Source organism: Pseudorca crassidens, chromosome 1 (assembly GCF_039906515.1).
Source record: "Pseudorca crassidens isolate mPseCra1 chromosome 1, mPseCra1.hap1, whole genome shotgun sequence".
Classification (NCBI taxonomy): domain Eukaryota; kingdom Metazoa; phylum Chordata; class Mammalia; order Artiodactyla; family Delphinidae; genus Pseudorca; species Pseudorca crassidens.
In genome coordinates, this window is record NC_090296.1 from 87,401,233 (window position 1) to 87,414,987 (window position 13,755).

At 49.3% G+C, this 13,755-nt stretch overlaps 1 protein-coding gene across 4 annotated transcripts in view; it reads right to left on the reverse strand.

The window, feature by feature from the left end:
- FRMD5 (FERM domain containing 5) overlaps positions 1-13,755 on the reverse strand; it is a 341,523-nt gene that overhangs the window by 39,167 nt on the left and 288,601 nt on the right. For 3 of the 4 annotated variants that reach the window (XM_067745480.1, XM_067745486.1, XM_067745479.1), the window contains exons 2-4: positions 7,784-7,888; positions 2,711-2,753; positions 2,403-2,481 (exon numbers count right to left, since the gene is read on the reverse strand). In XM_067745480.1, coding sequence (XP_067601581.1) covers positions 2,403-2,481; positions 2,711-2,753; positions 7,784-7,888 — 227 coding nt within the window. Of the gene's footprint in view, positions 1-2,402; positions 2,482-2,710; positions 2,754-7,783; positions 7,889-13,755 lie in introns of those variants that run through there. The other variant, XM_067745487.1, reaches the window with a different exon arrangement.

Genomic DNA, 13,755 nt, shown 5'->3' on the forward strand with positions numbered 1-13,755 from the left:
TCACATGCTTGCCAGTGTCTTTGAAGTTTGCTGACTTGGAGAGGGGCCTGGCCATGGCTTTCCCAGTCCTCACAAGTTAGCTGCTTAAGTGTTAGGACTCTAGCTAGGACAGAAAAGGAGTGGGGATTATCACATAAACAAGGGAGAAAAGCCAGAACCAACTGTACTTGTGCCCCATGCAGAGCACCTGAGGTCCACGGACCAGGTAATCGACCTGGCAGTAAACAGTGAGCCTTTGCTCAGTGCCAGGCTCCCTGGGGGTGTATTAAGAAGTACAAGACCCCGTGTAGTGGTTAATCCTCCCAACGAAGCTGGGAGGTACTATTACTATCCTCATTTTATAAATAAGGGATCTGAAGGTCAGAGAAGTTAACTATTTTATGTCCAAGGCCACATAGCCAAGAAGTAGCAGAAACAGGATCTGAGCCTCCTGGTCTATGCTGCTCCTTGGGTAGGAGGGTCTGTACATTAGTATCATGTAGTGACATTTGTTTTAGAAAATTGTATTGTTAAGACCTCCTCCTGGGACTTCCCTGGCAGTCCAGTGGTTTAGACTTTGCCTTGCAATGCAGGGGGTGTGGTTTGATCCCTGGTCAGGGAGCTAAGATCCCACATGCCTCACAGCTAAAAAACCAACACATAAAACAGAAGCAATACTGTAACAAATGTAATAAAGGCTTTAAAAATGGTCCACACATTAAAAAGAAATCTTAAAAAAGAAAAAGACCTCCTCCTAAGGGCCAAGAGAACTATATATTTTTGTCCTTTAATCAAATCAGAAAGCCGTGTGTCTGTCGTGCTGTCACTGGCAGCCCTCTGAGTTGGTCTCATCCTTACTGTTGGTCCAGTGACGTGCAGAAAAGGTGATCCTGATGCGAGGTGTTAGGAGGCTAGGTGCTAGGCTCTCAACAAAGATGTGTTAAATCTGCCCTGACATGTGGACAGGAGCGTGGACTCCTAGGTCTGCCCTGGCACCATCACCTCTTTCAGGAGAGAAAGGTGGGGAGGGAGGGAGGAAAGGAGGGGGGGGAGGGGGAGGGAAGCGGGGAAGGAGGGGCAGGTACAGAACTGTGGCAAGCGCTCTGGAAGTCGTGAGCAGGGCAGGCTAGTGCTTTACCAAAACTCCTCTCTGTTTAAGTTGTTAAACACAGTGGTTCTACCCTCACTCTCCTGCCTAAAGCTACAGGATTGCTCATTAATATGGATGAGCTTGGTTTTCACAGGCAAAGTAGGGGCCACATCCACTTCCACATGGACGAGCAGAGCCTGCAGTTTCCATGTGCCCAGTAAGGAGCACGAGACTTGGTTGTAACTACACACTTCACTGTCCTCAGTGCTTTAAAGTGGGTGGTGGGTGCGCTCAGAGCATCTGGAGGAAACAGCCTTCCTGATCCTTTTGATTCCTTCGCAAGATTCCCCTCAACCTCCACTGGGGCTCATGTGGAGTTCAGCATCTAGAAATAGGTCTCAAGGCCTTAGAGGACAAGCAGTCTCTACACTGGCAGTGGCCTCGTCCCAATCTTTGCTGTCTGTAAGGCTTTAGGGAGGCGGGGGCAGAGCCGGCAGAGCTGTCTCTTCCCCGGCTCTAGGATTCCCTGGCATCAGCTCTTCACCTAGGGCTCCACCCTTTACAAGGTACCATCAAGGTTTTGCTAAGGTCCTAATGACATCTTTCTAATATAAAAATTAAGGATCCCGGTTCAGAGAGTTCTAAATCTCTGAGGTCAGACTTTTAGAGTGAATTTGGCTTAGATACACAAAACCCTTGGGGGAGCTTTGAAGCTCCAATTCACTGACCCTCTTGTAGGATGGTGTGGGCACAGAGGTTCTTTCTCATCCCCAAGTGGTGCTGGGTGAGACAGGATTCATTCCCTGTAGCTGCCTGCCACAGAACATGATCCCCACAAGGAAGAGTTTATCACGGGCCTGATCCATAAGCACATGGGAGGTCACCCACTTGGATTTAAAATCCTCAGTGTTTCCCAGCTCATCTTTCAGTGTCCTGCTTTACCATTTCCCAAGTACATTAGGCCGCTGGAGTCTATTTCAAGCCCCCACGTAAGCAGCAACACGGCCGTCTCCAAAAACATCCATGGTGGCCACATCGTTGGTAAAAGAAAAAATGCTTTTGATTAATTCATTACTCCAGACCCCTTTGCAGATGACCAGTTTAAGATGAAGCATTCTTGAAGGAAAGAAGCTCACTCTGTTGCAATTCTGCTGAGGGGATGAGCAAAGAGAGCATGTGGAAATGAAATATAGAAGTAAGGCTATATTTAGGAAGAATTCCTTGCCTATCAGAGTTGGGAGCTTCCAAAGTAGAGGATCTAGGAAGCTACAGTCCCTCTTTCCTATCCTCTCCAACAAGTCTTAGAGGCTGAGGGACATGGGCTCAGCCTTACCTGGTTATTTCTTCTTTCAGGGCAGCAGGGTCTGCAGGGTAAAACTTCACGCGGAAACACATGGTGAATGGAGGCTGGGCTGCAGAGAAAAAGAGGTGCCCATCGGGAAGACCTTCCCAGGAAGATGACTGGGCTCCCCGCCCCACTGGGATGCACAGGTCTCTGAACCATCTGAAGAAAATCTTCACATGTTTAGGGCCAACTTACACTTAGAACAGTGGAAAATTCCCAAGACTCACTGCAAGTGGGAGGTTTCCTCCCACCCTCCCCAGGGGTGAGGCTTCCGTCTTTTCATGGACAATACTTACATCTCAACTGCTTCCCCACAGACTTTGTAAACTCCAACCAATGCTGAAACAGAGAACACAGAACAAGAAAGCCCTAATGAGAAGCAGTGTCAAATATAACTTGTTTTATTCAATTTAAAAAACTAGACAGATTGTAGCCCAGGGTGAAAGCAGCTCAGAAGCTTGTGATATGTAGGCTTGGAGAGTACAGAATGATATGATTTTCTGAAATAAGCTCCCCATGGAACCAGCTGTGAAGGGGGGAAGAGATCCAGCTTCAGATGCCATTTCTGGGCTTCCCTGGCAATGCCGCCTTCCAACGTAGGGCGCCAGAGTTCCAAGCCATGTTTCTGGCAGGCCCGCAGGCACAAATGAATGCACATATGTGTGATGGGGACAGAGCCCCACCTGGCTTTTTAGTAGGGAAACACTCCCTTTAATGGGTTGTGTTTGTGTTATGCAGTGGGGACAGGATGACACACAGAGGCTATTGGTAGCAGCTCTAGAAAGCACTGGCAGGTGGAATTTCATAAATGTGGAGAAGGCAGGGATGGCTGGTGTATATTTGATCTTTGTTTGAGCAATGCATTGCCAACCCTTGTGTTAGGGAACACATCCTCAGGATTCCTTGGCATCCAGGGATGTTTAAAATCTAAGTCTCATAAGATAACTAACCGCAATCAGTGTGTAGTATCCTGTTTCCCCTGGATTTTCGCAGAGGCAGGACATGGTAGCAATGCATTTTTTCCCATGGTACTTACGTTTGGGAAAGGAAGCAACGAGAACGTTCTATGTCAGTTTCCCACTTCTACATGGATGCCTTATAAAATGCACTATTGATGTTTGTTGCTTTTATGATAATCAGGAACCTTGCTAATTTGCAGAGAGCTAGAACTGCTGACATTTGGGGTCTGATTATCTGGAAGTAGCTGAAAACCACTGCTCTGTGAGGGCAGAAAAGTCTCTCTTGTTTACCACTGTATCGCTGGTGCCCAGCTCAGTGTTCAATGTGCAGCTGTAGAACAGGAGAAGGAACCAGGTCCACACCTCCCTCTTTTCTGACTACTTCTATTTAGTAAAACGTCTGGGAGAGTCCTCCCTCTGGCAGGAAAGCAGGCAGGGCCACGCAGACGCATCCTGGCCTCCCTCGATGCCCAGCTCTCACCTTCTGGGCTGGGCCGTGGGTCACACAGTTAATGGACCCACCAACAGCCAGTTCTCCCGTCAGCTCCACATGGATAATCTGGGCTGACATCCTGCTCTCTTGCTTCCTCTGATCTGAGTTCCCACGAGGCTGGCAACTCATTAGAGCCACTCAGTGTGGTTAAGAGGTCCTTCTCACATTACACGGCCCACCGCGGCTTGGCTTCACAGGGGAGCAAAGGCAGGAGATGAAACTGCATGGAAACAACTGGGGTTCCAGACCATGCCTGTGAAGGCGGAGGAGGCCTGTCTGTGCGGAGCACACCAGAATTGTGGACAGTGAGAAGAACACAGCAAGTGTCGGGGACTCAGAAAACTAAATGCCCTGAGGCGCTGGACCGATAGATTAAAATAAATAAACGAAGATAGATAGAAGCTAAGTGCAATGATAGATCCATTATCAGCAGAAGGCAGAGAGGCTGAATGACAAAAGGCTATTCTCCTTGGCAATAGCTGGAGAGAAGACTTTAGTTTGTACTGGAGTGCGAGCTCCAGAAAGGAGTGAGGCTGGAGGAGACCACGAGCAGGTGGAAAGAAGGTGGAAAGCTTGCCCAAGAGAGGGTCTGGTAGAGAAATCTTGACAGGATCCCCCAAATATGGTGATGGCCAGAGTTACCTTCTGCAGCTGTCTGCCTATATCTGGGTCCTAGAATCACTAGCAAATTGATAACATTGGGTTGGAGAGGAGGGGTCAGGAGAAGAGTAAAAAGAAGGTTCAGAGAGCGGAGCTTCCTCCTGCATTTGGGTGAAGGAGCCAAGGTGGTACGATCTTCAGACTCTGGGGGCTTGAAGGAGAGGGTGAGAATAGTCTGAGACCAGGGCCTGAGCCAGGAACAGGGGAGGGGGAGTGAGGGCAGCTCCTCCAGGAGGGACCAGAGAAATCCCAGACCCCATGGAGACCCCTGCAGAGCAAGCGATGATGGGATGGATGTGAGCGCTGGGCTCTGCCACCCTGGTGCTCAGGGGAAGAGGTCTGGGGTGGGGCAGGGCAGGGAGCTCATCTCCTCCATCTCTATCGTGATCAGTAGATCTAGGACAATTCTTTACAGGTCCATTTCCCCAGAGCTCTCAAGGACCCTCTCAAGCCTCCCTGCTCTCCTTAAACCCTCAATAAAAGCACAGAACCGTGTCACTTTAGAGGCTATAGGGTACGAATTCAGCATGGAACCCCCAGAAACCACACAGGCTCTGGCATCAGGCAGGTCTGAGCAGGAGACAGGCTTTGCCACTTGCCTTGGGCAAGATCCATAACCTGTCCGAGATCGTCCACTCATCTGGAGAATGGATGGTATAACTGCGGATACTCATCTCGTTCGTGGTAAGGATCGAATAACACAGGTGAAGCTCTTAGCTTCGTGCCTGATGCACCTCATCACTCAACGTCCATTGGCTGAAAGATCTAGGTTTGTGCCCAGCGTGGAGCCTGGCACGAAGGAGTCACTCCGTGAAAGTTTATTTCTCCTTTTCCCCATTTCCTTATTTTCCTGTCTCCTTTGGCTTTTAATCTTTGTCATCTTAACACACTCTCTTATCCGCCTCAAGCACATGCTGATCCAACTAAAAAATAATGAACAGGATACATTTTACCCTTTTTTCTTCATATGCCACTGTCTTTGGGAGATGAAGAGACCTTGGGGTAACTGGTCTTCCTTCTTAAGGAGAAACAGCTCTGACTCCCAAAAATAAACAAACTACAACAACAAAATCCCTTCGTAAAAACAGTCTAAGACTCTACCATTACAGAGTGAACAGACACCTAGAGCATGTGAGGACATGTAGCTTCCTGGTGTTGTGCCACTTTGGGGGGGTCTTATACTATCGTCCAGAGCTAAGGATAGTATTTATGCCAAGACAGTGGGGCCTTTACAGGGTGAGGGGCTGACCTCAACACTCCTCAAACACTGGTGATGCTCAAAATTCTGCTGAGCCAGGAGGAATGAAACATGGCAGCAAAGTGGGGCAGGGCTTGTCAAAGGAAACAGATTCAGGCTTTGGTTTCCTTCCTACAGCTCAAGTCTTCAGCATAAAACCCTAAATGTGACCTGGAGACACAGCGGCTCAGAGCATCAAACAACAAAACAACACCTGGGGACTTCTGTGGTGGTGCAGTGGTTAAGAATCCGCCTGCCAATGCAGGGGACGCAGGTTCGATCCCTGGTCCGGGAAGATCCCACATGCTGCAGAGCAACTAAGCCCGTGCGCCACAACTACTGAGTCTGTGCTCTAGAGCCCGCGAGCCACAACTACTGGGCCCACGTGCTGCAACTACTGAAGCCCGTGTATCTAGAGCCTGTGCTCCGCAACAAGAGAAGTCACTGCAGTGAGAAGTCTGCTCACAGCAACGAAGAGTAGCCCCTGCTCGCTGCAACTAGATAAAGCCTGGGAGCAGCAATGAAGACCTGACGCAGCCAAATAATTAATAAATGAATGAATAAATGAATGAATGAAACAAAAAACACCATCTGATTCTGGCCTGGAGAGGGAGTTACCTGCGGCCCTGGGCACTGGTGGGAGGCTGCGCCCTCCGGGGCTCCAAGGTCCCCAGTGGTGACAGAGATGAAGCTTATGTTTGGAGCTATGAAAAAAATGTGTGGACCCATGAAAGGGGGGCCCTCTGGGGCTTGTGGTGACAGTGCTTTTGGAGGATGGTAGACGACAGTGGGTGTGGGGAAGGGAGGCAGTGAGGCCTGAACGCTTCTGCATACTTTCCCACTTCGGTGGGGATGCCAGAGAGAACCTCCCCACAGTGAGCAAAGGGCTGATGGACGGAAGTTATAGGAACTGCAGGCGTGGGCCTGAAGGGTAGCTGGGCAGGTGGAGGGCAGGAACATGGCACTATAACCCACTAACTCACCCACTCATCATCCCTTCAGCAGATATTTATTGAGCATCCACTGCATTCTAGGCCCTGTGCTAGTTCCATGGGTTACAGTGATGAATGAGATAAAGTCCATGCCCTAGTGGAACTCATATTTTTGCAAGGAACACAGGTAATCAAACAGGCATGGTGTAATAAGTTCTACTCCAGTAGGGGTAGAACAGGGCACATGGGGGCACATCAGAGGGGCCCCTCAGTCAGAGTAGGGGTTAGGGAAGGCTTCCGGGAAGAAGTCAAAGCCTAAGCTGAGACCTTACATGTGAGAAGGAGTTAGCCAAAAGGAAAGTGTGGAGAGTAGAGAAGTGAGGAAAGGGGAAGCGATGTTCCAGAGGAGAACTGTACAGGCGAAGGCTCTGAAGAGGAGAAGACTGACGTGTGTGGAGAGCCACAGTATCATCTGGTGGGGCCGCAGCAGGGTGGAGACAGTCGGGGAGATGAAGCTGGAGGAGTAGTCAGGGGCCTTGTTTCTGTATCTGTCCGGAATATCACAGTCCTTGTCAATGCCTTGTGTCTGTAGAGCCGCCCACCTTGTGTAGAGCAGAACAAGAACTGCAGGATTTGCAAGGGCTGAAAAGCCCACGTCAGTTCGGCTCCATCTCTGTCCTGCCCAGATTGGGTTCTTGTGGCACTCAGGTGAGACCCTTCCTAACCAGAACAAGGCGAATCAGCCCATTTACTAGAGAGGGGCAGGACAGCCTCAGCCTGTGACCTGGGCTCTGAGACCACAACACCCGCCCAGCTGCCCTGACTCTAACTGGGCAGCTTTGGGCAAATCACTTCAGCTCTCGAGGCTGCCATTTCAGCATCTAAAAAACGATGGACCACTCCGGCTGAGCTCTGCTACGGGGTCTTCCACGTCTCACAATATGATCTGAAGAGATGACACCGAACTGCAGGGTCCGGTTGGTCCCCGACTCCTGCGGCTAAACTCCGAACATGAGTGACAGACAGTTCAGGGCCTCAGGCTTACTGACCAACCCTCTCCTCCATCTGTGCTTCGAATATTGACTTACCCGCTGCTTATCAGGGTCCACAAAGCGGATCCCAAAATAGTCTTTCTCAAGCAGATTCAGGTGGTGGCAAAGAAGGTCAAACAGGTATTGGCCTTTGGCATCTCTCTGCAAAGAAAGCAAGCTCTGTTGAGAAATGGGCGGGCTTCTTCAGTGTAACTGTGTTTTGATGGTCATTAAAAATCGTTTGTAACAGTTGCATGAGGATGTGAAAGGGGCACATGTCCATAACTATGTCCTCCATATTGTGATGGATTCAACATTCTCAGGAATTCTGAGGCTTTCAGCACCTGGAAGGAGCCCAAGAACCCTTCCTTCCACAAAGATGTCAGAGAAGGCAGGTAAGAGTCAGGTAGGCCCAGTTCCCACCTATAATGCACACAGCGTTCCTCTGGACTGTCGTGTGGAACTCACCAAGTCCAGCTGGCTCTGCCTCTAAAGTGCATCATGAATCCTCCTGCTTCTCTGCATCCCCGTCACCAACTCCCTAGGTGAAGCCACCACCACCTCGCAACTGGACCACGGCCAGAGCCTACTAGCCAGTCTTCTGCTTCTGTGCTCACCCTTTCTCCACATGGCGGCCAGGGTGACCGCGATTTAGACAAACTGTCTTTTTTTTAATGAATAAGTAATACAGGCACATAGTAAGGTATTCAAACATACAAAAGAATATACTATGAAGAGTCTCCCTTTTACCTGTGCTGCAGTTCCCCATCCCCAGAAGCAAACCCTCACCAGCTTCTTGGGTATCCTTAATGAGGTTACTTTATACACGGGCAAGCCTATATACATATACATCTCTTGTTTTAAAAAGACATCAGCAGCATATTTTATACTGTATTCTGCTTCTTGGGATTCTTCCCCATTACGGTATCTTGTGACTCTATAGCAGCACATATAGATATGCCTCACGGCTCTTAACTGCAGCGAGCACGCAGTGATCTTTAATGACTTTGCCACTCCTGTGTGACACTGTCAGCAAGGGGTTTCTCTTGCTCTCAGAATAAAATCCAAGCTCTGACCGCGGCCTCCAAGGCCCTACACGACCTGGCTCCTGCCTCCTCTCTGAACTCACCCCAAATCATTCTTCTCACCACTCTCCGGCCACCATCTCTTTGTCCTGAGCAGGCCAAGGCTTTTCTGCCTCTGCGTCTTTGTACCCCCTCTGCCTGGGATGCCCTTCCTCCAGCTCTTCATGTCCTTGAGGTCTCAACTCAAATGTCCTTGCTGCAGAGAGGTCTTTCCCTACAGAACAGCCCCTCCCTGTCACTGTCTATCTCATTTATTTATCCTGTTTATTTCCTTCATGGCACTGACAGTCTGTCATTATCTTGTTGATTTGTTTACTTATTTATCATCTGCTCCCTTTCTACACCATACTTTTCACGAGGGTAGGAGCCATCCCCCAGAATTTAGCACAGGGCTTGGCATATGGCAGGTGTGTCCTCAATAATTATTTGTGGAAACAATGGATAGAAGGTGGAGGGGTGGCTAAAAGGTTTTACAAAATGTCAAGAAATTAGGCCACTTCTAAACCCATAACCTTCTCCTCAGGGACCTGCCTGGGTATCTCTGATGAGCTGGGAGAATGACTTGCAGGGAAGTGTCAGGACAGCTGGAGCTCTGCAAGACAGCATCTCTGGGCCTGACCCCAGTGGTCTCCGCAGTTCAGCTGAGATGCTCATCTCTGGTGGATCTGTGTTTAATTCCGCATGCAAATCAAGGTGGTCTTATAAGAGCCAAACTATCTCACCTATGACAAGGCCCAAGGCCACGGGTAATTACAGAAGGACCTGGCCCTGCTCCTGGTATGGACAGATCTTTAAGACCTCAAAAGGTTTACCCCTCACCTCTGTCCCTTCTGCCAGCTCACCCTATACTTTTCCAAGGAGAACTAGGGCAGGATATCAAATCTCTCAGCAAGTATCTTAAGAAGCTTACCCTTGCAGGATTGGAAGGATGAGTGAGTGGACAGCTTAACTAAGGAAGATGGTGCCACGTGGGCACCTCCCGTGCTCCTCTGCCGGCCTCACACTCCCGCCCACAACATAACCTTGAGGCAGCTGGCCCCATTCTTACACCCTTCGGTCTCCCACCAGCAAGAGCTACTCTCACAACAGAGCCTTGTTATGAATCACACGGGGACTTCGGGGCAGTGGGCCACAAACCAGGTCTTTCAAAGGACTCCGTCAACAACTGTCACTGTGGGCAGGGGCTGTCAACTCTTTCCTTACTGATGCCCCAGAGTGTGGGAAGAGTTTAAAGTCATTTTTAAGGTTCTTCTGGGAACAGAGAAAATATGCTTAACCCTGTCTCAAGCAGCATGTCCTGTACTGTTATCTCTCTCAAAGCAATTGAAATGGAATACTAAGAGACAGTTGCCTATTATGAATATTTTTCCCTACAAATTGTCCTTTGCACCAAGCTGGCTACTACACTGTGATCAGCTGGGGTGAGTTTTTTGTTTTTAATTGAAATATAGTTGATTTACATATTATGTTAGTTTCAGGTGAACAGCACAGTGATTCAGTATTTTTGCAGATTATACTTTATTACAGGTTATTACGAGATAATTGGTATAATTCCCTGAGGTATAGAGTATACCCTTGTTGTTCACCTATTTTATAAATAGTACTTTGTATCTGTTAATTCCATACCCCTAATTTGTCCCTCCTGGTGTGAGTTTTAATGGCTGAAGAAGTTCGCTTCCTTACATACAACAGCCATATTAGCAGAAGCCTGGGGCAGCCATGGGGAAATTGCACCTCTGTGATAGAAATCACATGGACTTTTGATAAGACTCATGTCTTCCCGCAGACACAGAGAATGGACTTGAGGACACGGGGAGGGGGAAGGGTAAGCTGGGATAAAGTGAGAGAGTGGCATGGACATATATACACTACCAAACGTAAAATAGATAGCTAATGGGAAGCAGCCGCATAGCACAGGGAGATCAGCTCAGTGCTTTGTGACCATCTAGAGGGGTGGGACAGGGAGGGTGGGAGGGAGACGCAAGAGGGAGGGGATATGGGGATGTATGTATATGTATAGCTGATTCACTTTGTTATATAGCAGAAACTAACACGCCATTGTGTGAAAGCAATTATACTCCAATAAAGATGTTAAAAAAAAAAAAAGAATCATGTCTTCCACAAAAACAACTCATACTCATGGGTTGGCAGCTCAAATACACTTGTAGGGCTCTTAGCTGGTAAGAACATTAAATTCAGCAGATCCAACCTCAGAGTTCTTCCACTTCACAGGAAGAAAAAGAAGCATGGCTTTTCTCTTTAGGTAGTTGTAAAACAAAAAAGACACATCCTATTGTACATTCCCTTTATCAGTGGAAAAGGATCTTTTTATCATTATTTCTCAGCATCTGGTGAAACCTCTGCTCCCCACCATGAAGTCAGAGTTCCCTCAGGTTCCCACTTACCCGTGGTGGAGGCATGGTTTTGAGCTACGAGGCTCTTGTGGAGACTAATGAAGACAAGCATCTTCCCTTGCTGTGTCTCCAAGGCTGGAGGGAAGGAAGGGAGAGAGGTAGGAGCAGAGCTCCTCCTTAGAGCGGAATCCCATGAAGTTTAAAACCCAAGAAGAAACACAAAGGCAGGATCTACTGAGAGCCGCTGCGACACCTCTCACACAGAGTTGCAATCGCCCCTCCCTTGGAGCACCCACTCCTGTGGCTGGTGGAGTGGCCCCAGGCAGTCTTTGGGGGGAAGGTCACAAGGTGGACTCTCGTGGTGGGTTTCTACAGCAAGCCTCTGGCAGGGGCTAGGGTTTAGGAATTTAAAACTTCCTGGCCTTGCACTTCCAGATGCCAGCCGTGTCCTAGGATTCCCTCTCCATGGTCTCCCTGCCTTAAGTTGGGGCTTCCTGGAATATTCTCTGGCAGCCAGCTTTCTCTTTTGGTGGGACGGCAAAGTCCAGTGAGTTCTGTCTCCTTTTCCCTTTGCTGGCGGTTGCCCTGGTGCTATGCTAACCCGTGTGTTGTGTGCTCAATGTTGTGCCATTGATTATACTGGAGAAACAGGCATGCACGCTGACAGGTGATTACTGTTTAGTCACAAAGTCGGGGCTCCAAGCCTGAGGCCGTTTATCTTCAGGGCAAGTGAGCTGAGGCAGAGCACCCGAATCCAGCTAAACCTCAGAGGTTATTCTCTTCACAAGGACATTAGTGGGTCAAAACAATGTATTAAGCACCCATCTAAAAAATAAATGTACATTTTATGAACCACAATAGCACCTACACACATTTGAAAATAATAGTACGTACACATGCATCCTTTTAATTCTCTCTCTATGGTGCTCAGAATGATTCGTGAGCCCCTTAGAATCGTTTTGAAACCAGAGGTCAGGAGAATTCATATTGGTGCTTCTTCCTGGAGGGCCTGGTTCTAGCTCTCTATGGTTTGTCTCTTCTTTAGGGAAGGCACTGAAGCAGCAAGCAGTAAGCAGGCTTGAGCCAGTGACCTAAACTGGTCAAGGTTAATTGCATTTTCTGCCTCACAGTCAACACCCTTGGGTAGGAGAACCGCTTTTTTTTTTAACCCATCACAGGGTCAATCCCAGGGACTCTGGCGTGGTGCATCCAGGGAAGAGGAGCTAACATGTAGAAAGCTCCCCACTCACTGGGCCTTATTCAATCCAGCTTACCTGTGAGGCAGGTAGATCATAAGTAAAAACTACCTGAGTCGTGAAGGGGGCACGAGCCATCACAAATTTCTCAGATCCTGGGCCACGTGCAGTTAAAGGGGAGCTGGCCGTGGTTTCACGGCCCTTCAAGAAGGCAGAGGGGAGGTGGAAGGTTGCAGGAGGTGGGCACCTGCCCTCCAAAAGCACAAGAGTCCGGGGGTGCGGAAAGGCCATGCCAGGATGGGGGGGTGCCTGGGGGAGGAAGCAAGAGCTGAACAAGTTGTCCTCGGGGACTGGAGAGGGAGGGATAAGGCAGCCAGCACCCTAGGGGTAGGATGGCATCCCAGCCTCTTTTCTGTCTTAACTTTACATTTACACTTCTTGTAGGCCAAAGACTTGCTGGCTTTCCTTATCCGTGTCGTCTAAGGGCATGTGTGTGCAGCCATCTGCCAGGTTCAGGAGCAGGCGCTGTGTAAAAGCACTTTAATGTCGGAACTTCCCTGGTGGCACAGTGGTTAAGAATCCGCCTGCCCATGCAGGAGACACGGGTTCGAGCCCCGGTCCGGGAAGATCCCACATGCCGCAGAGCAACTAAGTCAGCGTGCCACAACTACTGAGCTTGCGCTCTAGAGCCACGAGCCACAACTACTGAGCCCATGTGCCACAACTACTCAAGCCCGTGTACCTAGAGCCCCTGCTCCACAACAAGAGAAGCCACTGCAATGAGAAGCCCGTGCACTGCAACGAAGAGTAGCCCCCGTTCGCTGCAACTACAGAAAGCCCACGCGCAGCAACGAAGACCCGAAGCAGCCAAAAATAAATAAATAAATTAAAAAAAAAAAAAAAGCACTTTAATGTCACAGAGGAACAGCCACATTAGCTCATCTTCTCAGGGCCAGGGCATGAGTACGCTGAGCTGAGAAGTGTGAATCAATCACTGGGGTGCGGTCCTGCCCCTGTGTTCGCACACTACAAGCGGCCTGGCTTTCTGAGGCTCAGGGAGGAGAAGGGCAGGAATGCTAACAGCAGGGCCCCAGATTTCTTAACCTCTGCACCTTCCATGCCAATTTACATTTTCTTTGAAGGGACAGAACTCCTGCTGAGCTTCTGGCCCAGGAGCCCACTTTTCTTGCTTAGTCATAAACCAACAAAATCTGCCCAGGAACTGCTGAGGCTGCGGCTAGAAAAGCAGCCAGCTCGCTCTGGTAGAAGATGAGGGAGGGTAATTGCAGGGAGAAATGCAGCTGTACTCCGTCGTATAGCGGGTTGCCCCCAGCGCAGCAGGGCCAGAGCTTAGCCCCATGCAGGCCCTCGCTTCCTACTCTCAGAGGAGATGG